At 41.9% G+C, this 26,372-nt stretch overlaps 1 protein-coding gene across 1 annotated transcript in view; it reads right to left on the reverse strand.

Annotated features, from left to right (window-relative positions):
• Positions 1–4,530: 4,530 nt before the first annotated feature.
• The window catches only part of clybl (citrate lyase beta like), a 220,545-nt gene continuing 198,703 nt past the window's right edge, over positions 4,531–26,372 (reverse strand). Inside the window, exons 7-8 of the mRNA XM_014172831.2 lie at positions 10,682–10,806; positions 4,531–6,757 (exon numbers count right to left, since the gene is read on the reverse strand). Coding sequence (XP_014028306.2) covers positions 6,662–6,757; positions 10,682–10,806 — 221 coding nt within the window. The 3' untranslated portion in view covers positions 4,531–6,661. The remainder of the gene's footprint in view (positions 6,758–10,681; positions 10,807–26,372) is intronic.

Here is a 26,372-nt window from a genome sequence, read left to right on the forward strand (position 1 = left end):
CTCCTTTCAAACAGCCCCTTATTTACCACTTATTATTTATAAATGTCAGGGAGTAACAGGCAAATTGGGAGGGGAGGGTTGGGGGTTAAACCATGGGGGCAGTGTGCAGTACAAATGATGGAGGTGTTGAACAATGGAAGTGTTAATACATTTACCTGCAAAAAAAGCATAGAACTATTCACACAGACCTGATACCTGCATTTTGGTTACAGGGTCTGTGAACATTTCAGGAATCATGACTAAAGGTAGCTTTTATTTTTTTACCCAATTTATTTTTACCCCTAACCCTTTCAGATATAGGAAAAAGCTGGTCTAAAAATGCAGGCGTGGTAAATGAATGGGATTTAGGTCTGTGTATGAAAGGGATATTATAAAGTCAGTGATATTGTCAATGTCATTCACATGTAAAACCAGCACGTGACCAATGAAACACCATGATCAATCCATTATCATGTCGTCAGTATCCATTCATTAATTTGTGAAGACCAATACCATTAGACATCTTAAACATACATTGCATTCATGTTCAAATTAAGGAACCTGACATATAGGCTAATTTAATTTTGAAATAGCTAAATAAAATGCAGCGAACATTTATAAATTGAACCAGAAACCGAAACAGCACCAGGTGAAGTTGGAAATGTAAGTTTAAATATTGTCAAGTTTTGAAGGTCCCTTGGGATAGGCCTATATCAGGAAGCAGCGTCACTAAACAAACAACACTTTCCACCTCCAAAGTTATTGAGCATTCCATGAAGATCTGACAAGCAATATAACCGCTGCTACACCGAGCTCCAACATATTAAAATGAAAAGATGGAGGGACTTTGTCACACTGTAACGACTCATTACCATTGGCCCCGACACCCTGACTTAGTTTATTAGCCTCCTAGCAACTGCAGACAAAGAGGCCAGATTTTAGTGGGATCCGCTTGGGCCGGGCTTGCCTTTGATCTGTGCCTGTTAAGGAGAGGGGAGTCAGTGCCCGAGCACCCGGGTGTTGGTCCGCAGAGAGAGGGTCCCTACCCCATTGAAGTTGAAATGTAAAATGGTTAATGTTAGGGTAGGGGTTAAGATTAGGATTTAGGGTATAGACGTCCCAAGGATCCCGGATAGCACTAACCGCAGAGAGTGGTGGACTGGTCTGTCCCAATCATGCACATTTCATAAATCGCTCGCAGTACATTGAAGGGGGCATTAGCTTTCACCAAAACACAAAGACAGATAGACAAATAGGCTACAATTATTAGGATAAAATCTTAGATCTGATCATTTTCTGATAAATTATTATTTGGTAGCCTATGAATTAGCCAATTCAGAAAGTGCAGTCACTTTTAGAACATTTTGTACACAATGATACCGGATTTCAGCCGCCTCGCTCAGTCTCTCTGGCTGTCTCTGCTGCACTGACTGACACGTATTTATTCACAGACAATAGGCCTCTCCAAATGAAGTTAGTGATGCTAAAGCACTAGAGCTTACTGTAGATTGATACCATAGGCCTTATTTAATATTGTGAATAACATGTTCAAAAGAGATCTAACAATGAAAGTGTAGGCCTAGTAATATTTATAAACGTGCCGAAAAAATACAAAAAAAAAACACATTATATAGACTATTTATGAAAGTTTGTTCATTTGGAAGATACATTATTTAATGGGAAATAGGTTATTATATTTATAGGCTACTATCAAACTATTTTAAATTGAACGAGCATAGTAAATCACATTAGTTTTTTAGGCCTTTTTGGGACTTAATTCTTTTAAAATGCATTCAAAAATCAAACATCAATTTCCGATTTTCTGTATATGTTTCCACAATGGGTGGATTATCTTACATCCTTGCTTGTCTCATACGGGCCATTTCATGAAAATAATACAAATTATTTGAAAAATAAAACATTTTACCACTGACTGTCACACCTACACGCCCATCACACACACATTTTGAACCAAGAGTCTTAATGTAAAAACAATATTCAAGTAATTATTCATCAATTTAAAACTCTTGATTAATATAAACACAGATAATTGACATTTTTCCAAAGTACAAACAACACGAAAAAACAAAAACCTTATCATTATGTTCAAATAGGCTACTTCTAAATGGAAATATTTTTCGAGCCTTCAAATGTTCTAAAAAAAAGACAATTATCTCTGCAAAAATGATATCAAATGAGAACAGGTGTAATAGTAGGCTAGTCTTCTCAGGAGACTTCTTATAGTATCTCAAAAGAGTTGATACTGAAAAAGGCAGGCCTACAGTAAATTATAGGAAATCTGAATACAGTCTAATTGGAGAGTTAACGAGTTAAATCACATTACATGTAACATTGCCTCATCAACTCATCATTATGCTACAAATGCCTCAAAATCACTTTAAGACTTTAATTGTCAAACTGTGGTCAAAGACTCTAGTGTCTATTATTTAAGCTAGTTGTTTTATTGCATGGGAATACTCTTTTGTTGAAATTAATGTGTTGCATATTGTCATTAGCACACTATTAAAATAATGAAGTCCGTATTTGGGCAAATCTTCACCACCTGCCACCCGGGTACCATCAAGATTAATGGAAAAATATGTAAAACATTTCATTTAAATGTTCATCTGACATTGTTTTGCAAGCATGTTTTCTTCTCTGTCATATGGTCATAATTTATGAAAGCAATCTCGATCAACATAACTGGGGCTATGAAAACAGCCTTCCAGCCTAATAGATTCCCATCTCCATTTTGTTGAGTGAGGTTATAATCATGTTAATTGCAATTTACTCTCTCTGGGAATACCAGCAAAATGTATTTAAATAAATCTGTCATTGACAGGGCTGAGAAGATTATGTCAGTTCCATTAAAGACATGTCTTGGTGAATTACACTGGATAGATAGGCAGGAGTGATGGAGAGACATTTACTAAAATGTGTCAGTCAAATCAATCACACACCAAAATAACAACCAGTGGTAAGTTCAACAGTGTGAAACAAGGTAGCCCTAAAGGTATGATTGATTTGTCTGACTAAACTTTCAGACAGGTCAATGGCCAAAGCACCTGACCTGAAAAAGGGTACTGTTGCATATTGTAGCCTGGAATCCACACTGAATAACACTCCATTTCACTATAGTTACATTTCAGTTAAACATAATGTATTCAGTTAGGATCCCAGACTATACGGTTATTGTACTGAAATGGAAACATATGGCAACGTTTCAACACCAGGTGGATCTCCATACCCCCTTGACCTGCAACTCAGATCCAAATGTCTCCAACAATGCTGGGTACACATAGGCACGAATGGCAGGCCTATTCTGCAGTCAAGTATAATTTGATGTGCTATGACAATGCTGTCAATATTGTGCTAAGACAGTCCATTGAATTAATACCGGTTTTATACTTCCAGAGAAGGGGTGACATGGGTGGAGAATAGCCCCACCAGATACAGCCTTTCCTGGGCACAGACACAGGGCACAGACAGGGTAGCATGGAACTCTGGTACAGGCCACACAACTTGATAGGCTACTGTATTCAGAGAATTGATGGGTTATGCCATTAGGGTTTGAATTATGGGGGTGCATGCCTGGGGGTGCTGGGCACGTTTATGATACAGTATAAATGTGGGAACACCCAGTGCAATTGGAAATGTCAACATTGGACTTTCCCACTGCTTCAGGGTATCCCCAAGAAACAAAGCATCATTTAAACATGTCAAGAAGTTTTACCGTATGGTCAATGCTCTTCTAAAAAACAACTACATTTTCTAAACACATAGAACCAACTTTATGTGTGATATTCCCATTCATAGTTGAGGCTTGGAAAAACATATACATAACAGTTATATTAAGCTTTCAGAACAGCCTGCACTTTTGGGACTATATTTCTTTGTAAGAAATTGAAATGATTAAACTATATATTTGAACACATGCAGGTCTGCTTTTAAGACACTAGCCTTCACACTCAAGTCCCACCAAAACTACACTTGCATTATTCACACTCAGGCCTCCCAAACACACGCACACACTTTAGAGGGGGTTCCCTAAGCCACTTTGTGGAATAAGCAGAAGTCAACTCCAGACGCTCCTGTCGCCCAATCATAGCGACCGAATAGCAGGTGGAAAATGAGAGGCAAAAACAAGCAGAACACCATGACAAAATCACAACTAAATGAGAGCGATAGGCAAAATAAGTGGGAAGGAGTGAGAAAGAGGTGTGAGGGTGACAGAGAGAGAGATATGTGGCCAAATGCCAAGGAGACAGCTTATTGTTGGGGTTTTTGGCTGGGCACAGTGGTGGCTTCAATCTTTTTGTCTGGCTTTGGCCTGGTGCAGACCTGAGAGCCCGCTCCAGACACAATAGATCATACAGCAGCAAGTCACACACCCACCCACCCACCCACACCGTCTTGCCATTTCATTACCATGGCCACCGATGGCACCATTAGCCATTCAACACATTATACCTCAGTTCACGTTAGTGGCTATGTAACAGCAGTTAGAATAGGAACCTTGCCACAAGAAGGAGAGAAGTTAAAACAGAGAAATATGGACAATTGTTAATTTTTTATTTTGCGATAAATGGTCAGTGTGTGTGAGAATATGTGTTTGTGTATGATACACAGAGAGAGACAGTGCATGTATTTACATGTTAGTGCGTGTTTGAATCCGTGGTTTTTATGCATCTCTGGTGTGGAGGTCGGCGAGGGCCTGATGCCCAGTTCAATTGTAGCAATACGGCCCCTTCAAGGAGAACACCGGCCCTCAGTCCACACACAAAGACCTCAGCTTTACTGACAGGACTGAAGCAAAATCTCAGATTGTTGCTATAACTAAATGTGTTAAGGCTCTTTAGCAAACAGAGCTTTGATGTGGGGCTGAGTGCTGGGGCCTGAAGGAGTGTGTCTGTGTGTGTGTCTGTGAGTGAGTGAGTGAGTGAGTGAGTGAGTGAGTGAGTGTGCCCACAGTGCCCAGCCTGAATGGAAGAACAACAGCATCTTGTGTTTGTTTAGCCTTTCCCCCAGCTGGACCCTGGAGGTGGGTGAGCATCTGTCATGACCCAGGAGAGGCAGGAGGCACACGCACACCCACGCACTGCCAAAAAGTGCCCGCACCCCTAGTGTAACCCTGGACACTCCATTACCACATGAAAAAATACTATAGTTTACTATAGTATAAACATTGTTGTATTGGGGCGGCAGGTAGCCTAGCGGTTAGAGCGCTTGACCTGTAACTGAAAGGTTGCAAGATCGAATCCCCGAGCTGACAAGGTAAAAATCTGTCATTCTGCCCCTGAACAAGGCAGTTAACCCACTGGTCCTAGGCTGTCATTGAAAATAAGAATTTGTTCTTAACTGACTTGCCTAGTTAAATAAGGGTAAAAAAAAATATGATAATAATACAATAATAAAAAAATATAGTAATTGCAGACTGTAATGATGTTGCGGACTGTACTGTGGTACCTACTGTATACTGTAGTATATACTATAGTAATTACTGTAGTGTTTTAGCAGACTGTAGTATTTACTGTGGTGTGTTTGCAGACATTACTGTAGTATTTACTACAGTGCTTTTGTTTTATGATCATTGACATATAAGTGGGGATCTTCTCCTTGAGGAAACCTATTAGACAAATACTAAAAAAGCACATGTTCCATAACCTGTATGTAGGTTGGACTGGGGTCTGAACAGATATTTCATAGCTTCTGCTCTTTCCTATAACCTGTAGGGAACACAATATAGTCTATACTTGGCATGTAGGTTTCTCACTTATGGGTGGCGGGAGGGGAATGGGGAGTGTATAGGCAAATTAAGTACTGTAGTATTACTGTAGTATTTTTGCTGACTTTACTGTAGTGCTTTTGCAGACTGTAGTATACTGCAGTATTTACTATAGTATTCTACAGTATAATACAACATTCTATAGTAAGTACTACACATGATCGAGGGATACTACAGTGTGTCAAGGGATACTACAGATTCTACAGGATACAACAGTTCACTACATCATTCTATAGTAAGTACTGTAGTAAACTGTAGTAGTTTTCATGTGGGTTACCATTGAAACAACTGCAATTCTTAAATAGTATTTTCACAACCATCGTGCCAACCCTAACCGTAATGTGCTGGCATGGATATTTTCTTCTCAAATTGCCCTTTCCAGCATGGTTCCAGCAACTATGGTGCATGCGCAACCAGGCCAGCGCAGTGCAGCGCAGTTTGGCACGGTCAGTAGTATGAAAAGTGTAAAATAAGATCCTGCTTTACAACATTAACATCAGTCTAAAACCTTAAACCTGTCATTCTTACCACAAAGACACCGTAGGATATGAATATCAAACATTTGGTGAACAAATTCATCAAATGCATTTCATTTATCAACAACAATCAATTTAATTTAAATAAAACCCCAAAAATCAACATCAATAACATCTAGAATTCAAGTGACTATACACCAGGCCTAGTGCAAAGTTTCTGAAATGTTGGTGCTTTGTACCAGCTGATAAACCTGTCTGGTCGAAGAGTTTGGGGTGTCCGGTGTTATCCAGTCACCTCTCGCTAATGCCAGGGTATACATAAAAGTGACACTTCTCACTGTCTCTCAACTTGTCTAGTTTTTCCGTCCCCTCATTTCACTCCTCTGTTCTTTCCTCCCCCCAGATCTTCTTTCAGAGCGCCTCACTTCCCTGTGACGGCAGCAGCTAGGGTTAAGATGTTCTGAGCCTGCTTCACTGAGGGCATGTCGATCATACTGCCACGGAAGTTGAAGGCACCCTGGAGACAGGGAGAAGAGGTCAGTGGAGAATACTGGAGAAGCTAGTGTGCATCCCAATAATATCTCCTTCTCCAGAAGTGTGCATTTGTTTACTTTCCTTTCAAGTATATGGAAACTCCCTCTAGTCCATACTTACACCAATCCAATGCTTTTAATACTTATGGGGAGTAGTGAACGAGTGCACATTCAGGAGGAAGGAGAGATTATTGGGACTCAACCAGAGAACGCAGCTTCCTTATCTCCTCCCCTTCATCTGCACTGGTTGGAAAATACTTGACAGGTAAAAACATTTTGTGGAAGCTCATCACTAGGTTGGCTTGCACCTGGTTAGATCATTTCAGATTGGGCCAATGAAGTAGAGGAGGCAAGGAATTAAAAAAGACCCAATGAGTCAGCACTGGGGGGCAAATCCTAACTTGAGGTCTTGCACGTGTTGCTCCAAATTTCAGTAAGCTTTTGGGGTAATAAAAGTTCACCGCTTAGAGAAAACAGTGTCCGACTTTCATTTCAGAGTCATCAGCACCTCACCAAAAGGGTGAGTTTTCTTATATATATACATATATATATATTTACATTTAGTCATTTAGCACAGGGGTTCTCAAACCTTTTGGGGCCAGGGACCTCTTTAGAGATATCAAATGAATCAACGACCCCCTTGTAATCAGAACACAAATCGAGTGAGAAAAAACTAGCATACAAGGAGTTTCACTATTGTTGATTTATTTAACAATGAATGACCTCGGCAATGCATGGCCAGACGGACCAAGTCTCGGGCCCAGGGAAGGAATATTTTAAAGGCCCATCTCTTGGCATAGGAGATAAAAATTTTCAGTTTTCAAGCTAATTTCCTGCAATTCTACAGATTTTGTCATGTGGCAGAGAGATGTTTGGTTGCTGCAGCTTTAGGGTTGGGGGGGGGCTTGATTTATTGGAGATGGCTTGTGTCAATTAAAGAAAACCTAGTGGATAATGCTGGAAATATTGGTAAAAATCTAATAAAAAAATCTAACCCAAAACAACTGGCCCTAGTCACTCTTATCATGGGTTGATATTGACTATTTTGCTGCAGAACACCATTAATATGGACAGGAGATATGTTCATTAATTGAACTACAAATTATGATATTTCAGTATCTTTATTTGACAGTTGTGAAATTACCAGACTAAAAAGCGGACATTTCTGATCAGCTCATCAGCCAGTTACTTCACAAGCAACCTAAAATATCCTGAGCTCAGTTCGCAAAATGAGGGAAAACATTTTCTAAACCTAGACAATATAAATAAGAAGACATTGGCAAGGCATTCACAGTCAATACCAACAGAGAGAGTTCAGGAAGAAACAAACGCCGCTGGGGCAGAGAAAGAGAATGACTCTGCTCAAACACCTAGACAACACGCACACACACACAAGGGTTGGGTAGGATGGGTCCCTAGGACGATGCTTAGTGTAGGCAGGGCAGAGGCCGGCAGACAGAGAGAGAGAGAGGTGTGGGGCAGATTGTGTTTTTCTCACACCAGCCTCTCCCTCAATAGGCAGACAGCCCACAGAGCACTACACACAGGAGGCAACGATGCACTAAATTAGAAACAATAATCACATTTTATTTGTCACATGCGCCGCATACAACAGGTATTTTGGGAAATGCTTACTTACAAGCCCTTAACAAACAATGCAATTTTAAGAAAATATAGTTAAGAATAAATAAACTAAAGTTAGAAATAAAAAAGTTACGCAAGGAGGCTATATACAGAGGGTACCGGTACCGAGTCAATGTGAGGGGGTACAGGTTAGTCGAAGTAATTTGTTCATGTAGTTAGGGGTAAAATGACTATGCATAGATAATAAACCGCCAGAAGCAGCATTGTAAAATGAAAGGGGGGAGTCAATGCAAATAGTCCGGGTGGCCATTTGATATTTAATAATCTACACTTAATCAAACACTCCATCCCACACCATTGCATATTCCAAACCCAAATCTACTCTACATACCCTGCAGTGCCACACTGGCGTGTATTCAGAAAAGGACATTAACAATTAAGAGATGTGTGTGAGCACGTACAGTGCATTCAGAAAGTATTAAGACCCACTGAGTTTTCACACATGTTGTTACGTTACAGCCTTATTATAAAATAGATTCAATAAAACATTTCCCTCATCAATCTACACACAATACCTCATAATGACAAAGAGAAAACAGGTTTTTACACGTTTTTTGCACATGTATAAAAAAGAAAAAACACAAATACCTTATTTACTTAAGTATTTATACCCTTTGCTATGAGACTCGAAATTGAGCTCAGGTGCATCCTGTTTCCATTGATCATCCTTAAGATGTTTCTACAACTTGACTTATAGTCCACCTGTGCTAAATTCAATTGATTGGACATGATTTGGAAATGCACACACCAGGTCTATATAAGGTCCAACAGTTGACAGTGCATGTCAGAGCAAAAACCAAGCCATGAGGTTGAAGGAATTGTCTGTAGAGCTCCGAGACAGGATTGTGTCGAGGCACAGATCTAGGGAAGTGTACCAAATCATTTCTGCAGCATTGAAGGTCCCTAAGAACACAGTGACCTCCATCAGTCTTAAATGGAAGAAGTTTGGAACCACCAAGACTCTTCCTAGAGCTGGCCACCCAGCCAAACTGAGCAATCGGGGAAGAAGGGTCTTGGTCAGGGAGGTGATCAAGAACCCAATGGTCACTCTGACAGAGTTCCTCTGTGGAGATGGGAGAACCTTCCAGAAGGACAACCATATCTGCAGTACTCCACAAATCAGGCCTTTATGGTAGAGTGGCCAGACGGAAGCCACTCCTCAGTAAAAAGGCAAATGACAGCCCGCTTGGAGTTTGCCAAAAGGCACCTAAAGACTCTCAGACCATGAGAAACAATATTCTCTGGTCTGATGAAACCATTATGGAACTCTTTGGCCTCAATGCCAAGCGTCATGTCTTGAGGAAACCTGGCACCATCCCTACAGTGAAGCATGCTGGTGGCAGCATCATGTAGTGGGGATTTTCTTCAGCGGCAGGGACTGGGAGAATAGTCAGGATCGAGGGAAAGATGAACGGAGCAAAGTACAGAGAGATCCTTGATGAAAACCTGCTCCAGAGCGCTCAGGACCTTAGACTGGGGCGAAAGTTCACCTTCTAACAGGACAACGACCCTAAGCACACAGCCAAGACAACACAGGAGTGACTTCGGGACAAGTGTCTGAATGTCCTTGAGTGGCTCAGCCAGAGCCCGGACTTGAACCCGATCGAACATCTCTGGAGAGACCTGAAGCTGTGCAGCGACGCTCCCCATCCAACCTGACAGAGCTTGAGAGAATCTGCAGAGAAGAGAAGAATGGGAGAAACTCCCCAAATACAGGTGCACCAAGCTTGTAGCATCATACCCAAGAAGACTCGAGGCTGTAATCACTGCCAAAGGTGCTTCAACAAAGTACTGAGTAAAGGGTCTGAATACTTATGTAAATTAGAAATTTCAGTTTTTTTATACATTTGAAAACATTTCTAAAAACCTGTTTGTGCTTTGTCATCTTGGGGTATTGTGTGTAGATTGATGAGTAAAAAAAACAACTATTTAATACATTTTAGAATAAGTCTGTAACGTAACAGAATGTGGAAAAGTCAAGGGTTGTGAATACTTTCTGAATGCGCTGTACAAAGGGAGGCACAGTAGAAATGTCATATCATAGAGCAGAGCTAGCTGACCCCTGGTATAACTAAATTGATATATGTACTCTTTATATTTTCTTGCATATAATGGCATAGTGTGAGCCATCCTGTAATGTGTATTTTAATGCAGTTATGCACTGATGTCATCCTGTGAATTTCGTTCTAAAGTCCTAAGCAATGACACGTTAATAAACATTTCTTAACTCTACATTCTGAGGCTGACTACTATAGTTGATTTACCTTTCCCTGCTTCTGGTACTCGTCAAAGGCAGCGATCAGTTCTGTAGCCCACTGGACCCTCTCCTGACTGGGTGAGAACTCCTCCTGTACCGCCTGGACCTGGTTGGGATGGATCACCTGCTTACCTGTATAGTGAAAAGGAAAATACATACATGTACATTAGCCTATACATGAACACAGAAATATCTTCAAGCGGATAACTTAACAATCATCTGCTTATCTGCACAGGGAAAAAGATAAACAGCCTACTTTATACAGTAGATATTGTACAAGCATAAAGAAACGCCAACAACATCGCAAAATGAATACAACATTTTCATGCTTTATCAGTTGGTTGAAATTAAGAGGTAACAATGTTAAAATCCTTCTGTGGCTTACTGACAAATTCAACAACTGCTAAATACTTGGTACATGTTGTTGCTTTTCAAATTACTTGGTAAAATGAATGATGTATTTCTTGACATGTTATTTTATCAACAAAGACCAGATAAACAGTGGACTGTAAAATAAAGTGTCACTGTGATGAAATTATTTTTGTAGAGGCTTTTATATTGTTGTATTGGAAGGTAGCCATCCACAAGCCTCTCTTTCTCTGGTGGGCGAGGGGTCTGTGCCCAGCCGGTGGCCCCACATTCAGCCGCTGTATGTGTGTTTGTGTTTTCAGTCACTGTGTGTTTGGTCGGTGGCCCTGTGTTCATAAGGTGTGTGTGTGTTTGGCCAGTGTGTGTTCTGTCAGGGTCTCTCAGACTGTGTATATGGGACACCGTGGGGCGAGAGGAAGTGATGCATCACGAGTATCATGGGGTGTCCCCTCCATTTTGTCCTTGAGCAGCACCGTATCGTGGCTGTACCTCGGCTGTAGAGGAGAAACTTTGCTGCACGCTTAGTTACGCTTCAATCTCAGCCTGAACCCATCTGGAACAGGACCCTGACTGCTGCTAAACAGGCCTGTGAGAGCTCTAAGAATACACACAGTAAGCATTTCATTGTTAGTCTACACCAGTTGTTTACGAAGCATGTGACAAATACAATTTGATTTGACATGCAGGCTGGAAGACAGACACACACAGGCAGGCACACACACACACACAAACACACACACACACACACACAAATAATTCTTGCAGGTGTACTGTTTTTTTCTTTCTATCACAAACACACAATAAAACCATGCTATTACGCAATAATATTGTAACAATTCAGCTGCCAAATTCTAATATACAATCATTCTCACCAGTCTTAGAAAATATCACAGTATTAAAAAGATAATGATGCAAATTGGATCTATTCCATATCTAATTTCTCCAAAACCTCAAAAAGAGCATAATATTCTCTGAATCAACCAATTCTTTCCAAATAATCCCCAACCAGTCAAACAAAAAATGCTAAAAGACCAAGAAACACCACCTTTTCACCCGTATGTCTGTACTTCACAACATTTACCTCATTTAAAAGACACTCTAACCGAGAGCGATTTACAGGAGCAATTAGGGATAAGTGCCTTGCTCAAGGTTTTCCACCTATATCTACTTGGGGATTCGAAACAGCAACCTTTTGATTACTGGCCAAACGCTCTAACCGCTAGGCTACCCGCCGCCCAACTAACAAGGAGTTAAACCCATTCTGACACAATCCTCGTAAGTCTAGGAGCTAACGCACAGCGCTCTGCGCTGCCATTACCCTGTGTACATTGGCGGATCAAACTTGCAGCAGAGAGAAGAGTTAGTGCTAGCAGGCAGGCAGTTAGCACTAGGCTAGCAGAATGGAGCCCATCTCATCCTGGTTAACCCCTGAGAAACAGTGTCTGCCTTTTATGTTTCACTTAAGAGATTAGTTTGATGATGCTATGTGAATTGTTTTTTACAATATATTTTCATTGATGTATTTATTTATGTGAGGGTATTTGAATTTGCTGTTTACAGAAAATCATTTGTTGGCAGTTCCACAGAGGGATCATGAGTGTGTGTGTGGACATGAGGATTCTGCATGCACAGTTCCTTTAGGGCTGGCCATGTTGGATAAACATCCTAAAGAGGAGTCCTTGCTCCCATGTCTGAGGGGCGAGTATGTGTCTGAATTGTGTGTGTGTTTTTCACGTTCAGTGATAGACCTGCAGGGGATTCATTTCTCTTATAAGAAAATATTCCCCCTTACCTCCTCGGCCACCGGTTTCAAGTTTATTTTTGAAATGCCTTTCTTGCTAGCTCTTTCCTAACAATGCAGCAATAAATATCTGTAGTACTGGGTAAAGTAGAACAAAACACACAAGAAATAGAAATAAGAACACGCAAAAGTAAGTAAGCATCAGGGTCAGTGCCAAAAACATTCACAATGGGCAGGGACGCTGGAGTGCTAAGGGTAGATATGTACAGGGTTAAGGTGACTAGGCATCAGGATATATGATAAACAGAGTAGTAGCAGCATATATGATGATTGTATATGTGTGTATAGAGTCAGTATGAATGTGTGTGTGTGTGTGAGTAAGGCAATATCACATCCACTGTCCTGTGTGGATCAGTTGGTAGAGCATGGTGTTTGCAACACCAGGGTTGTGGGTTCGATTCCCACGGGGGACCAGTACGGGAAAAAAAAAATGTATGAAATGTATGCTTTCGCTACTGTAAGTCGCTCTGGATAAGAGCGTCTGCTAAATGACTAAAATGTAAATGAAGTGTGAGTGTGCAGAGAGTCAGTGCAAAAAAACAATACAATAAAAGATCAATTCAGAAAGTCCTGTAACCTTTTTGTTAGCTATTTAGCAGTCTTATGGCTTCGAGATAGAAGCTGTTCAGGAGCCTGTAGATGTCAGTCTTGTTGCTCCGGTACCGCTTCCCGAGTGGAAGCAAATAGAACAGTCTATGGCTTGGGTAGCTGGAGTCTAACAATTCTCTGGGCCATCCTTTCACACCGCCTGATATAGAGGTCCTGGATGGCAGGGAACTTGGCGCAAGTGATGTACTGGGCTGTCTGCACTTCCCTCTGTAGCGCCATGCGATCGAGGGGGGTGCAGTTGCCATACCAAGCAGTGATGCAGCCGGTTAAGACGCTCTCAATGGTGCAGCTGTATAACTTTTTGGAGGTTTTGAGGGCTGTCGTGTTTCTTCACAACTGTGTGTGTGGACCATTTTAAGTCCTTAGTTAGTTCGACATCGAGGAACTTTAAGCTCTCGACCTGCTCCACTCACTAAAGTGGACCCAATATGGATGGGCGAGCGTTTGCCCCTCCATTTTCTGTAGTCCACAATCAGCTCCTTGGTCTTACTGACATTGAGGGAGAGGTTGTTGTCCTGGCACCACACTGCCAGGTCATTGACTTCCTCCCTGTAGGCTGTCTCATTGTCACCGGTGATCAGGCCTACCACCGTCATGTCATCAGCAAACTTGATGATGATGCTAGAGTTGTGTGGCCACGCAGTCGTGGGTGAACAGGGAGTACAGGAGGGGACTAAGCACACATCCTTGTGGGTCCCCCGTGTTGAGGGGTCAGCATGGTGGAGGTGATATTGCCTACCCTCACCACCTGGGGTCGGACCACCTAGTTGCAGAGGGAGGTGTTCAGTTCCAGGGTCCCAAGCTTGGTGACGAGCTTGGAGGGGACTACGCTGAGCTGTAGTCAATAAACAGCATTCTCACGTAGGTATTTATCTTATCTAGGTGGGTGAAGGCAGTGTGGAGTGTAATTGAGATTGCGTCGTCTATGGATCTGTTGGGGCAGTATGCAAATTTGAGTGGGTCTAGAGTGTCTGGGATGATGGAGTTAATGTGTCCCATAACTAGCCTTTCAAAGCACTTCATGATTACAGATATGAGAGCTACAGGGCAGTAGTCAGTGTGGTAGGTAGCCTTAGAGTTCTTGGGAACAGGAATGATGGTGGTCAGCTTGTGGGGATTACAGACTGGGACAAGGAGAGATAGAAAATTACCATGAATATGCCTGCCAGCTGTTCTGCGCATGCTCCGAGAATGCGGCCTGGAATACCATCCGACTCCGTGGCCTTACGAGTGATGACCTGATTATAAACCTTACTCATGTCGGCCTCACAGAGTGAGATAACCCTGTCCTCTGGGTCGGCGGGGGGCCCTCATGCACAGCTCGGTGTTGTTTTTGTCGAAGCGTGCCGGGTTAAGAATGTGTATGTACTCTGTAATATGAACTTTCAATTAACTTACAGTTTCCAACATAATAATAGCCACATGGACACTAAAGTAAATAGAAAACAAATCTTGTTTTACAAGAAATTCTACCCGACATAAATGTTCTTTCCCGTATGAGGGTGAAGAAGGATCTTAGGTTGCTTCTTGTGAGCAACAGCTGCACATTTCTTTGTTTATTCAAATTAAAAATGTTAAGCTCTTGCAGAAAATAGTAGAATATGTATGTAAAAAATGTATGTAAATAGTGAAAAAACAAAGAAGCAGTATTGCAATGTGACATCATCTATAAATATGGGTGAATGTTAAGTGTTCCCAAAGGCTGACGAAAGCTGCCGACAAAACGTGTCCGTTTGTTCTGACCTCTGAATATATATTTTTTAGCAGCAAACTTAAAGAATATTTCAGTGAGTGCAGGTTTTTTCTTTCTTCAGCCATATGCCTTTTGAACCCTGCACACAAATACTTTTTGTTACTACAAATTTGAGCTGAGCACGCCAACTTCTCTTTCCCCTTGTTACCACCCATTCTGGCACTGCCAGGGTTAAAGATGAGAAACGTATGTGTGCGTGTCTAATGAAGGGAGAGTGACAGAGCACACTGACAGACAGGGTGACTCAGGTCCCTTCACTTACACCCCATTGGCTCTCCCAAAACGCATTACTCATGCCCTCCAGCCAATCCCAGGCTGCCATGTGGTGCTGGCCCCCCATTGGAGGATTGCTATTTAGCAAAGTGCTCTCAGGCGAATGATGGGCAGGGTCCCTGGGATGCGAGTGAAATACCATTTGAAAAAAGCACCGAATTTCCACTGAGATTCGGGTAAATGCTTTCTCTCTTTGCATGTGCTGCTGGTTTTTCCAGTTAAAGGAGAATTTCACAGATGGGAGGTGGCAAAAAAAATGCTTTGCCACCGAAAATGTTTAGTAAAAGCACAGAAAAGGCCACCATTTTATGGTAAGACAGTGGGCGGGGGAAACAATAAGACTACACAGCCACAAAATGGACTTCATATGGACAAGATATAAAAATCATGTACTCTGTCAAATATAGCTGAAAAGCCTATGCCATCATATCAGAAAAAGAATGTTGCTCCAATTCTAAATCCTTCTAAAATCTCTCAAAAGAACATAAAACACACCACTTTATGGTATCAGCAGCATGTCCATCATAATGGTCAATTACTGAGAGACCGGCAGTCTTTTGTATGACAATAACCGGCTGACAAAATGTAATGACTGCCACAGCCCTAGTCAGTAGTTGTGGTCAGTAGTTGTGTGGTTTTGGTCAGTAGTTTAGTGGTTGTGGTTAGTAGCTGTGGTCAGTAACTGTGTGGTTTTGGTCAGTAGTTGTGTGGTCATTAGTTGTGTGGTCAGTAGTTGTGTGGTCAGTAGTTGTGTGGTTGTGGTCAGCAGTTGTGTGGTTGAGGTCATAGTTTTGTAGTTGTGGTCATTAGTTGTGTGGTTCAATAGTTATGTGCTAAGTGGTTGTGTGGTCAGTAGTTGTGTGGTTGTGGTCAGTAGCTGTGGTCATAGTTGTGGTGGTTGTCAATAGCTATGGTCAGTAGTTGTGGTCAGTAGATGTGTGGTCAGTAGCTGTGTGGTTGTGGTCAGTTACTTCCAGTCACAACTTCCATACTTGTCTCCGTGCTGCTGTTTGTTGGTACTTTGTTGCTACCTGACAACTTTATGGTTTTCATTTTTAATAACTGTTTAATCAAAATCTTTATTTTACACATTTACCAACATCTTAAGTTTTTTTCCCCTCGCTCAACTTTTTTTCATTCAACTTTTTCACCCAGACGCTTTATCTGGACATGGTTCTACAGGACCTCCACCAGCCGAAGCCAAGTAGTAACATTAACATTATGCCATCTAATTGCAGTTGCTGTACTCATAATATACAGGAAAACTATCGCCTTATGGTGAGGATAGGTGTGTTGCAAACACAGCTTCAGACGCAATCGTTAGACAAGGGTAATTTAAGTGTAGGAAAGGATGAAACAGCGTCAGTGCCACCAATAACTACAAATAGCAGTATAAATCCCCTCGCACAGTCCCCGCAGCCGGACAATTTTCTCAAGGCTTCTGAAAGGAAATGCTGTCTGAATACTCAACTGGTGTAGCTCATTCAGCCGACAGAAACTTTCAACCGGTTCTCCCCATTAAGCAACGAGTCGGGAGTCAGAGGCCGAGCCATCTCTGGTCTCTCATCCACCCGTTACGGGGTCTGAGCCGCCAAAGCCTCCCACCATTAGCTCTGATAAATTGAAAACCCTAGTCAATGGTGACTCCATTACCTGCAGTATTAGACATAAAAATAATCATCCAGTGATCATACATTGCTTACCAGGGGTATGGCTACCGACGTAAAGGCGAATCTGAAGAGGTTGCTGGCTAAGGCTAAAACTGGCGAGTGTAGAGAGGATAGGGATATTGTTATCCACTTCGGCACCAACGATGCTCGGATGAAACAGTCAGAGGTCACCAAGCATAACATAGCTTCAGCGTGTAAACTAGCTAGAAAGTTAGGGGGAGTGATGAGCTCAAAAGCAGAGTCTCACAACTCAATTGCTGGTTGATAACGTTTTTCTGCCCCTCTCAAAAGATGGACAATTATCTACAAATTCTCTCTTTCTGAGACTCACCCACAAACAGGACCAAGCTTGGCCAGCTTGTGACGAACTCCACCCAAGCTGGAGGGGTGCTCTCATTTTATCAACATAGACAGGGCTCTAACTCCTCTAGCTCCACAATGAAATAGGGTGCAGGCCAGGCATCAGGCTGTCAGCCAGCCTGCCAGCGTAGTGGAGTCTGCCACTAGCATAGTCAGTTCAACTATCCCCATTGAGACTGTCCAACATTGTCTCCGGACCTTCTCACTGCCACAGTCATACCTGGACCTAGTTTTGTCCCGTGGAATAAATATTGTGAATATTAATGTTTTTCCTCATAATCCTGGATTATCGGACTACAATTTCATTACGTTTGCAATTGCAACAAATAATCTGCTTAGACACAAACCAAGAATCATCAAAAGCCATGCTACAAATTCTCAGACAACCCAAAGATTCCTTGATGCCATTCCAGACTCCCTCCACCTTCCCAACGACGTCGGAGTACAAAAATCGGTTAACCATCTAACTGAGGAACTAAATTTAACCTTGTGTAATACTCTAGATGCAGTCGCACCCCTAAAATCAAAATACGTTTGTCACAAGAAATTAGCTCCATGGTAGACAGAAAATACCCGAGCCCTGAAACAAGCTTCCAGAACATTGGAACGTAAATGGCGCTCCACCAAACTGGAAGTCTTCCGATTAGCTTGGAAAGACAGTACCATGCAATATCGAAGATCCCTCACTGCTGCTCGATCATCCTATTGTTCAAACTTAATTGAGGAGAATAAGAACAATCCAACATTTATTTTTGATACTGTCGCAAAGCTAACTAAAAAGCAGCATTCCCCAAGAGAAGATGGCTTTCACTTCAGCAGTGATAAATTCATGAACTTCTTTGACGAAAAGATCATGATCATTAGAAAGAAAATTACAGACTCCTCTTTGAATCTGCATATTTCTCCAAAGCTCAGTTGTCCTGAGTCTGCACAACACTGCCAGGACCTAGGATCAAGGGAGACACACACGTTTTTTAATCCTATATCCCTTGACACATTCATGAATATCGTCATGGCCTCTAAACCTTCAAGCTGCATACTGGGCCGTATTCCAACTAAACTACTGAAAGAGCTGCTTCCTATGCTTGGCTCTCCTATGTTGAACATAATATAGGAGTCCACCGGATGTGTACCAAACTCACTTAAAGTGGCAGTAATAAAGCCTCTCTTGAAAAAGCCAAACCTTGACCCAGAAAATGTAAAAAAATAAAATAAATATTGACCTAATTGGAATTTCCCATACCTCTCAAATGTTTTTTGAAAAAGCTGTTGTGCAGCTACTAACTGCCTTGCTGAAGACAAACTATGTATACAAAACACTTCCGTCTGGTTTTAGACCCGATCATAGCATTGAGACTGCACTCGTGAAGGTGGTAAATTACATTTTAATGGTGTCAGACCAAGGCTCTGCATCTGTCCCCGTGCTCCTAGACCTTAGTGCCACTTTTGACACCATCGACCACCACATTCTTTTGGAGAGATTGGAAACGCTAATTGGTCTACACGGACAAGTTCTGGCCTGGTTTAGATCTTATCTGTCGGAAAGATATCAGTTCATCTCTGAGGATGGTTTGTCCTCTGACAAATCAGTAAGTTTCGGTGTTCCTCAAGGTTCTGTTTTAGGACCACTATTGTTTTCATTATATATTTGACCTCTTGGTGATGTCATTCAGAGCACAATGTCAACCTTTTGTCCAAAAACTTTGCAGAAAAGCTTATCAATGCTTTTGACTACTGCAATGCTCCACTTTCCGGCTATCTGGATAAAGCACTAAATAAAATTCAGTTAGTGCTAAACATGACTGCTAGAATCTTGACTAGAACCAACATTTTTTTATCATATTACTCCAGCACTAGCCTCTCTACACTGGCTTTCTGTTAACTTCTTATGGGCAGACGCTACCGTCCCACCTGGGCAACATCCGGTGAAATTGCAGAGCTCGAATTTCAAACTACAGTATTAGAAATATTTAACTTTCATAAAATCACAAGTGTAATACATCGAAATAAAGCTTAACTTCTTGTTAACTTCTTGGTGACAGGGGGCAGTATTCGGAAATTCAGATGAATAACGTGCCCAAATTAAACTGCCTGCTACTCGGGCCCAGAAGGTAGGATGTGCATAGTATTAGTAGATTTGGATGGAAAACACTCTGAAGTTTCTAAAACTGTTTGAATGATGTCTGTGAGTATAACAGAACTCATATGGCAGGCAAAAACACAACCAGGAAGTGGTTTGTAGTTTTTCAACTGATTGCCTTTCCAAACTACAGTGTGTGGGATCATTTTACACTTCCTAAGGCTTCCACTAGATGTCAACAGTCTTTAGAACCTTGTTTCATGCTTCTACTGTTACTGGGCAGAGAAAAAGAGCTGTCTCAAGCCTGAGACCAACGAGTTGTTTACTGCGCAGGCATGCAGGCCCGCCGTTCCTTCTTTTTCCTCTGTAATGAATACGCTATTGTCTGGTTGTAATATTATCAAACATGTATGTTAAAAAGACCCTAAGGATTGATTGTAAACATCGTTTGACATGTTTCTATGAACGGTAATGGAACTATTTGACTTTTCGTCTCGGGTTTTGCGCTCACGCACATTGCCTTTGGATTAGTGATCTGAACGCACGAACAAAACGGAGGTATTTGGACATAAATATGGAGTTTATCGAACAAAACTAACATTTCTTGTGGAAGTGGGAGTCCTGGGAGTGCATTCCGACGAAGATCAGCAAAGGTAAGTGAAGATTTATAATACTATTTCTGAGTTTAGTTGACTCCAGAACTTGGCGGGTAACTATAGCTTGCTTTGATGGCTGAGCTCTGTACTCAGAATATTGAACAATGTGCTTTCGCCGTAAAGCTATTTTGAAATCTGACACAGCGGTTGCATTAAGGAGAAGTGTATCTATAATTCTTTCAATAACTGTTGTAAATTTTATCAACGTTTATGATGAGTATTTTTGTAAATTGATGTGCTCATTCACTGGAAGTTTTGGAGGCAATACATTTTCTATACATCACGCGCCAATGTAAAATGGGGTTTATGGATATAAATAATAACTTTATCGAACAAAACATACATGTATTGTGTAAGATTGAGTCCTGGGAGTGTCATCTGATGAAGATCATCAAAGGTTAGTGATTCATTTTAGCTGTATTTCTGGTTTTTGTGACGCCTCTCCTTGCTTGGAAAATGGCTGTGTGGTTTTTCTTGTTTAGGTGCTGTCCTAACATAATCTAATGTTATGCTTTCGCCGTAAAGCCTTTTTGAAATCGGACAATGTGGTTGGATTAATGAGAAGTGTATCTTTAAAATGGGATATAATAGTTGTATGTTTGAGAACATGTCCCAGAGAGGTTAATCCAGCCGCGGCAGATTTCAAAAAGGCTTTACGGCAAAAGCATACCATGCGAATATCTGAGGACAGCGCCCCGCATACAAACACATGAAAAACCTATTTCAACCAGGCAGGTGCGACACAAAAGTCAGAAATAGTGATATAAAAAAAATGCCTTACCTTTGATGATCTTCTTCTGTTGGCACTCCAAAAGGTCCCAGTTACATCACAAATGGTCCTTTTGTTCGATAATGTCCTTCTTTATATCCATAAAAACTCAGTTTAGCTGGCGCACTTCAGTCAATAATCCACCCAGTTTCCCTCCATCAAAATGCATACAAAATGAATCCCAAACGTTACTAATAAACCTTAACAAGTCAAACAATGTTTATAATCAAACCTCAGGTACCCTAATACACAAATAAACGACAACATTTAAGACGGAGAATCAAAGACGGAGAATACCAAAGAACGCGCTCTTTTCCACGCGCTTGGAAACACTACAGCCAAAATGGGAACCACCTAGAAAAACTACAATTTCTGGCTCATTTTTCCAAAAACCAGCCTGAAACTCTTTCTAATGACTGTTGACATCTAGTGGAAGCCCCATGAAATGCAATCTGGGAGGACTTGGCCTTATAATAAAAGTGATAGCCACTGAAAATAGAGGTAGGCTGAAATGTTTTTTTTCCCTTCTTTTTTTTTGGATGGTTTGTCCTCGGGGTTTCGCCTGCTATATCAGTTCTGTTTTACTCACAGACATAATTTTAACAGTTTTAGAAACTTTGGAGTGTTTTCCATCCAAATCTACCAATTATATTCATATTCTACCTTCTGGGCCTGAGTAACAGGCAGTTTACTTTGGGCACGCTTTTCATCCGGATGTCAAAATACTGCCCCCTAAGGCTAAGCTTGATTTCAAGGTTTTACTGCTAACCTACAAAGCATTACATGGTCTTGGTCCTACCTATCGCTACGATTTGGTCTTGCTGGACATACCTACACGTACGCTACGGTCACAAGACGCAGGCCTCCTTATTGTCCCTAGAATTTCTAAGCAAACAGCTGGAGTCAGGGCTTTCTCCTATAGAGCTCCATTTGAATGGAATCAACTGCATATCCATGTGAGAGACGCAGACTCGGTCTTGACCTTTACGTCTTTATTGAAGACTCATCTCTTCAGTAGGTCCTATGATTGAGTGTAGTCTGGCCCAGGAGTGTGAAGGTGAACGGAAAGGCACTGGAGTGACAAACCGCCCTTGTGGTCTCTGCCTGGTCGGTTCCCCTCTCTCCACTGGGATTCTCTGCCTTCTGACCCTATTACGGGGGCTGAGTCACTGGCTTACTAGTGATCTTCAATGCCGTCCCCTAGGAGTGGTATGTCACTTGAGTGGGTTGAGTCACTGACGTGATCTTCCAGGCCGGGTTGGCGCCCCCTTGGGTTCGTGCCGTGGGGGAGATCTTTGTGGGCTATAATCAGCCTTGTCTCAGGGTAGTAAGTTGGTGATTTGCAGATATCCCTCTAGTGGTGTGGGGTCTGTGCTTTGGCAAAGTGGGTGGTGTTATATCCTGCCTAGTTGGCCCTGTCTGGGGGCTTTGTCGGATGGGGCCATAGTGTCTTCCGACCCCTCCCGTCTCAGCCTCCAGTATCTATGATGCAATAGTTTCTGTGTTGGGGGTCTACAGTCAGTCTGTTATATCTAGGGTAATTCTCCTGTCTTATCCTGTGTCTTGTGTGAATTTAGTATGCTCTCTCTCTCCCCCTCTCCTCCCAGAGGACCTGAGCCCTGGGACCATGCCTCAGGACTACCTGGCCTGATGACTCCTTGCTGTCCCCAGTCCACCTGGTCATGCTGCTGCTCCAGTTTCAACTGTTCTGCCTGAGGCTATGGAACCCTGACCTGTTCACTGGACGTGCTTCCTTGTCCTGGACCTGCTGTTTTGGACTCTCTCTCTCTACCGCACCTGTTGTCTCAAACTCTGAATGCTCAGCTATGAAAAGCCAACTGACATTTACTCCTGAGGTGCTGACCTGTTGCACCCTCTACAACCACTGTGATTATTATTATTTGATCCTGCTGGTCATATATGAACATTTGAACATCTTGGCCATGTACTGTTATAATCTCCACAAGGCACAGCCAGAAAAGGACTGGCCAACCCTCATAGCCTGGTTCCTCTCTAGGTTTCTTCCTAGATTCCTGCCTTTCTAGTGAGTTTTTCCAAGGCACCATGCTTCTACATCTGCATTGCTTGCCTTTTGGGGTTTTAGGCTGGGTTTCTGTACAGCACTTTGACATCGGCTGATGTAAAAAGGGCTTCATAAATACATTTGGTTGATTGATTAATTGAGTAGTGATATGGTTGTGGTCAGTAGCTGTGTGGTTGTGGTCAGTACTTGTGTGAATGTGGTCAGTAGCTGTGGTCAGTACTCATCAGTATTTTTGTGATCAGTAGGTGTGTGGTCAGTCGTTTTGTGGTTGTGGTCAAGTCTGTGTGGTTCAGAAGTTGTGTGGTCAGAAGTTGTGGTCAATAGTTTTGTGGTAAGCAGTTGTGGTCAGTAGTTGTGTGGTTGTCAGTAGCTGTGTGGATGTGGTCATTAGTTGTTTGGTTGTGGTCAGTCATTGTGGTCAGTCATTGTGGTCAGTAGCTGTGTGGTTGTGGTCAGTAGATATGCTCAGTACTGGTCAGTCGTTTTGTGATTGTGGTCAGTAGGTGTGTGGTCAGTAGCTGTGTGGTTGTCGTCAGTAGATATGCTCAGTACTGGTCAGTCGTTTTGTGATTGTGGTCAGTAGGTGTGTGGTCAGTAGCTGTGTGGTTGTCGTCAGGATGGATCAACATTGTAGTTACTCCACAATAATACCCTAATTGACAGAGTGAAAAGAAGGAAGTCTGTACAGAATAAAAATATTCCAACACATGCATCCTGTTTGCAACAAGAAACTAAAGTAATACTGCAAGAAATATAGCAAAGCAATTCACTTTTTGTCCTAAATACAAAGTGTTATGTTTGGGGCAAATCCAATACAACACATTACTGAGTACCACTCTCCATATTTTCAAGCATAGTGTTGGATGCATCATGTTATGGGTATGCTTGTAATCAGGGTTTGGGAGTAACAGATTATATGTAATCTGTTACATATAAGGGATAAAAAAAAACGGTAACTGTAATCCTTTACGTTACCAGAAAAAAATATTGTAATCAGATTACAGATACTTTTAAATTCAGAAAGGAGGTTTGCAAAAAAAAAAAAATCTTTGACACTTCTCTGTTTTCTCAATGACATTCAAATCAGCATTGAAAAAAGGCGCACGTTTAAATTTGTTCCACTTGAGCGAGTCTGACCACAAATCAGAGACCACTACGATGACACACCAAATGAGTTTGATGGATTGCGGGAAAAGAGCAGGAATAGGCTTTTCTAGGCTACAGTCCACGCTATGTCTTCCAATGGTACGACTGCTGTCGGCATCCAAAGATTATCCAACTTGAATAAACGTAAGGATGATAGCAGTGGTGTAGTCTACGGTGATACAGATATCACTTACAAGTCAAACGTTTGGACACACCTACTTATTCAAGGGTTTTTCTTTATTTGTACTATTTCTACATTATAGAATATTAGTGAAGACATCAACATGATGAAATAACATATACAATCATGTAGAAACCAAAAAAGTGTTTTAGATTTGAGATTATTCAAAGTGGACACCCTTTGCCGTGATGACAGCTTTGCACACTCTTGGCATTCTTTCAACCAGATTCACCTGGAATGCTTTTCCAACAATCTTGAAGGAGTTCCCACATATGCTGAGCACTTGTTGGCTGCTTTTCCTTCACGCCGTGGTCCAACTCATCCCAAACCATCTCAATTGGGTTGAGGTCGTGTGATTTTAGAGGCCAGGTCATTTGATGCAGCACTCCATCACTCTCCTTCTTAGCCATTACACAGCCTGTAGGTGTGTTGGGTCATTGTCCTGTTGAAAAACAAATGATCGTCCCACTAAACGCAAACCAGATGGGATGGCGTATCGCTGCAGAATGCTGTGGTAGCCATGCTGGTTAACTGTTCCATTGAATTCTTAATAAATCACTGACAGTGTCACCAGCAAAGCACCCCCACACCATCACACATGCGGAGATCATCCATTCACCTACTCTGCGTCTCACAAAGACACGGCGGTTGGAACCAAAAATCTCAAGTGAAAAGTGTCATGAAATGTAATTTAATGTAATATTTTTAATTATAAGTGTAGCTGCTTCCTTGGCAGCAGCTACTCTTCCTGGGGTCCAGCAACATCAAGGCAGTTATATACCAAAAAATTATTACATAACACTTTTCACAACACATTAAGTGTGTGACCTCAGGCCACTACTCTACTACCACATATCTACAATACAAAATCCATGTTTATGTGTGTGTATAGTGCGTGTGTTAGCATGTGTATGTCTGTACATGTCTGTGCCTGTGTGTGTGTCTCTTCACAGTCCCTGCTGTTACATAAGGTGTATTTTTACATGTTTTTTTATCTGATTCTACTGCTTGCATCAGTTACACAAAGTGTAGCCCCGTTGGAAAATATAAACAATACATTTATATTTTCCAACGGGGCAATACATTTGGGTGAGTTTTTTTCTCTCGCCCGAGTAGCCTCATTTCACTGCCAAAAATAAAATAAACCATCTAGTGTTCAGCGAAATAACAACAATGTCAAATACAGGTAGCCTGGTCAAATAATTAACATCCAATCACATTAACCGTTACTCTCTCGCAGGAAACCTTCACTCTTGCGCAGACATTTAGAAACGAAACATGACAATTGAAAAATAAGCCACGGGAGTTTGAGTGAGAATAAAGACGACTTTCAAGGAGTAAGACAAGTATTAAAGCAACATATACCATTAATAAGAAGGGTCTGGAAGCGTCTTATATGGTGAGCTACCGAGTGGCTAGGAAAGGCAAGCCCCATACTATTGTGGAGGACTTAATTCTTCCTGCTGCCGCGGATACGGCTGGGACAATGCTGGGGGAAAAGTCCCAAAAAACGATACAGACAATGCCTTCATCAAACAACAGTTTCACGACGCATCAGTGACATGGCAGGAGATGTTTTAAAACAATTACTGCTTCGCATACAAGCCAGTGAATTATATGCTTTACAGCCTGATGAGTCAACAGACGTGGCGGGCCTGGCACAGCTCCTGGTATATGTCCGTTACGTTTATGGGGGTGAATTAAGGAAGACACCCTCTTCTGCAAAACCACTGGACACCAGAACAACATGAGAGGATACTACTGGACAGCTTTGTGACATCAAATGGACTTTGGTGGTCAAGATGTGTTGGTATCTGTACTGATGGTGCAAAAGCCATGACAGGGAGACATAGTGGAGTGGTAAGGCGCGTGCAAGCAGTTGCTCCCGACGCCACTTGGGTACACTGCAGCATCCACCGAGAGGCTATTGCTGCCAAAGGAATGCCTGACAGCTTGAAAGAGGTTCTGGACACTACAGTGAAAATGG

Source organism: Salmo salar, chromosome ssa25 (genome assembly GCF_905237065.1).
Source record: "Salmo salar chromosome ssa25, Ssal_v3.1, whole genome shotgun sequence".
NCBI lineage: Eukaryota > Metazoa > Chordata > Actinopteri > Salmoniformes > Salmonidae > Salmo > Salmo salar.